The 3,617-nt window shown below is 40.1% G+C and overlaps 1 protein-coding gene across 10 annotated transcripts in view; it reads left to right on the top strand.

Annotated features, from left to right (window-relative positions):
• Ccdc15 (coiled-coil domain containing 15) overlaps window positions 1–3,617 on the top strand; it is an 86,931-nt gene extending 83,314 nt beyond the window's left edge. For all 10 annotated transcript variants that reach the window (XM_050125692.1, XM_050125699.1, XM_050125698.1 and 7 more), the window contains 2 exons: window positions 938–1,091; window positions 2,006–3,617. In XM_050125692.1, coding sequence (XP_049981649.1) covers window positions 938–1,065 — 128 coding nt within the window. In that variant the 3' untranslated portion in view covers window positions 1,066–1,091; window positions 2,006–3,617. The remainder of the gene's footprint in view (window positions 1–937; window positions 1,092–2,005) is intronic.

Raw genomic sequence — 3,617 nt, 5'->3', positions numbered from 1 at the left:
TGACAATAAAATATACTCACAGCATATGGAGGGGAATCCCACATAATTAGACTGTTTATTCCGCTGGTGAAACAGAGAAGGATAAGGACCTCTGTCAAGAGTCCCAAGTAGCCAAGCAGTGGTGGCACACACCTTTAATCCCAGCACTTGGGAGGCAGAGGTAGGCAGATCTCTGTGAGTCTGAGTCCAGCCTGGTCTACAAAGCTTAATTCCAGGACTGTTACATAAACAAACCCTGTCTGGGAAAACAAACAAACAAACAAAAAAATACTGTCCCAAGCTGAGAGAATAGAATCATTCTAGTATTTGCTAATGTTTCTTGTCCATCACTAAATGGACTTATAGAACACAGGAGCTCGGTCAGCCTCACATAACACTGAAAATGTTGCCAGTGTTTCCATTGTTGGTGTGCTTCATCTCTGTAATATGAATGTGTCCATCCTATTAATCTTATCATTCCCTTACTTTAAACTTCTCATAACAGTGAAAGCATGATATATTTTATGTACTTCTCTATGGTCTCAGGCCACACTGCAGCCTCACCAACTTCTTCGTACACTTCTGCATCTCATCCGCTTTGTTCTCTACTTGTAATGCCTTCTTTTCTCTCCTCCTGTCAATCCCCAAAGCCCACTTTAAATGGCACAGCTTCTCAAATCCGTCCAGTGTTCCCTAGCTGTTGGTTCATATCTGTCTTCCTGTTATTGTGACTGTTGGTATGTGCCTGTGGTGTGGAAGTACTGCCCTGCAACTTTAACTCTGCTGCCATTTTCTGTATTCTCTTTCCTTTGCTTACAGAGTGCTTGCTCTATTCTAAGTATTCAATAATCGTTTATTCAGTGGCATTTTGGGTAAAGAAGTTACTAATAGGTAAAAGAAGTAGGAGAATTGTATAGAATCTGACTTTATTCATTGTTGTGCAATCCTTCATTTGCAGCATATAATCGGGCCTTACATTCAGTCATCAACTCTTCTGATATCTCTGAGGGGAACGTGACTCTTCGAAATGCTATTCGTAATTTTGCTTCTGTACATAGACGGACTTCAAAAAAAAGTCTACAATAAGAGTCTGAAATCAGTGCCAATGACTGGTAGTATTTCCACCTTCCTTTACAATCAACCACTAAAAATGATTCAGGAAAGCTGTTCAAGTGTATAAGATGTACTATTAGCTGAAGGAAACCAGCCCCACATAGTAACTGTCTATAGCTAGGTATCTGCCTTGGGACCAGCACGGAAAGTTGAATACCAAACTTGTCTCACATTTAGTATGAGCCACTGGAACTAGTTGTTTTAAAAGTGATTAGAAAGTAGTGTGAATATGCTTATTTGCTGAACTGTACACTTAAAATGTGTACAATGCTAAAGTTTAGTCTATGTAATTTTTTTTAAAAAAATCTTTTTTAAGCCATTTTATTTTTAAATTTTAATTATTATTTATCAGGGGGTGAGTCCGAGGGCTATCAGATCACCTGGAACTGGAATTTTGAGCTGTCTGATGTGGGTGCTGGGAATTGAACTCAGGTCTTTTGCAAGAACATTATGTTCCCTTAACCATTGAGTCATCTCCCCAGCTCCCAGTTGATGTGATTTTTAATTTATTCTTTTGTTTTTGTTTGTTTGGTTGGTTGGTTTGATTTTTCTGAGACAGGGTTTTTCTCTGTAGCTTTGGAGCCTGACCTGGAACTAGCTGTTATAGATCAGGCTGGTCTTAAACTCACAGAGATCCACCTGCCTCTGCCTCCTGAGTGCTGGGATTAAAGACATGCACTACTACCTCCCTGCAATGTGACTTTTTTAATATGTAATTTTTTAGCTTCAAAAACACTGCAGCTAAAACATACAAAAATTGTGCTTAGGTACAGAAGGTTCTTGAACATGCATTGATTTGATGTTTCTTTGCTAACAATGAAGAATTCTGCAGTTTATCTAAAAACTAATGTATATCTACTTTGCAAAACTTAAAAAACCAAACACTTCTCATGCTAGCTTCTCTTTTTCACAGCTAAAAAATTGTCAGCAGAATGCTGTGTCACATAGAAAAACAGCAAGACAACCTGAAGCTACTGGGAGCCATCCCTGTGTCAACAGATTTAGCCTCACGGTGCACACCTTGAGCTACAGCCCTTCCAAAAGGGATCTTCCCCATGCGAAGCAAGGAGCATCAAGACTTTGTTTTTGTTTACTTTACAAACTACAGATATTTACAGTTTTCAACTCAGGGTCTTCAGCCGGTAACCATGCTAATATCACGTCACAAACTGAAAGCAAAATGCCAGAAACATCTTCAAAATGCCTTGTCATACTAAAAGCAAATTGCAGAGTAAGGAGAACACAAGAGTACCTTTTCATTTTAAAATGTTTGGAAACATGTACAAATTTGATACAGTTTCAGGAGCGCCAGACATATGTGTCCACTTTAAGTAAACTGAAGGCTAAGAGAAGCTGGGGGGAAGGGACTGACCAGATTCTACATTAAACCCAATGAAGACAGTAAACACAACTCAGATAAGATGTTTGGATCATGGCTCTCCCCTCTATGGTATTTGCAAGAAGACAGATAAACATTTTTTAGCTGAGCGTGGTGGTACATACCTATAATCCCAGTACTATGGAGAGGCTGATGCAGAGGGATCAGGAGTTTGAGGCCAGCTGGTCTACGTGAGACTGACTCAAAGAAATTAAGCCAAATAAAATAGTTGTTTTCCCTCCTTCCTCTTGCTGCCGCTCCTCATCTTGTTCTTTCACCTTTTTGTGAACAAATTCAGTAAGACCCTTTTTACCGTGAGACTGTCTTTGACTTGTTCTTAGATCGTCCTTGTATGTCTCCCTCTGCCTCACCACCTTACTGCTGCATGGCTGCTTTTCTCTGCTGCTTAAGCTGTTCGGCGTCTCACTCAACTGTTGTTGTTTTCTTTTGTTTTAACCACGTCTACATTAGTGATTCCAGGATTTGTGGCTTTGATCTTGGGTCTGAATTCTGAACAAAAGAAGTATTCAGACAATGATCTGTGGGCAGCAATAGTGGCCTTTTCGAATCTTCAGGCCTCCTGCACACTGGCCCACAGCATGCTTCGTCCAACTTTGCTATTTCATCAGTTTTAAATTTCCCGCCCAGGCATTGTCTCCGTTTCTCAGAGCACTTAGGAAATCCTGCAATGTTGAGAACATCTAGCTTTTCTTCTGTGATCTTCTCTACCTTTCTATATAAAGGGTGCATAAGCAGCCATAAGCCTTTTGGTCTCTTGGGGTCACTTTTAGCCATCCTGTGCTCTCTAGGAAGCACAGAGCACAATGCAAGGCTTCCTGGCCTCACGCGAGCTGCCTCTATGACAGCCAACTCTTACGTGATTGCTACTAATTAAAAACATTAACAATAAAACAGAAGGGATGCATAATGGCTGTCACTCTCAAGTCTTCCCACTCCAAAAATCCCTTTCTAATCCTGGATAACCATTAGCCTAATCCGTGTATAAATTAGCGTATTCATCACCTCTCTTATAAATGGAACGTGCAATGTGAGCTCTTCGAGACTGAACTTTTCAGCTAGCCTGATGGCAAGACTCTTCATTGTTGAATAGTATTAATAGCAATAATAAAACCATATTTATTCATTC

This window comes from Alexandromys fortis, unplaced genomic scaffold (assembly GCF_014885135.2).
Source record: "Alexandromys fortis isolate MF-2015 unplaced genomic scaffold, M_Fortis_MF-2015_v1.1 scaffold_253, whole genome shotgun sequence".
Taxonomy (NCBI): Eukaryota; Metazoa; Chordata; class Mammalia; order Rodentia; family Cricetidae; genus Alexandromys; species Alexandromys fortis.
Note: the sequence above shows the minus strand (reverse complement) of the source record. Positions and strands in the feature narration are given on the sequence as shown.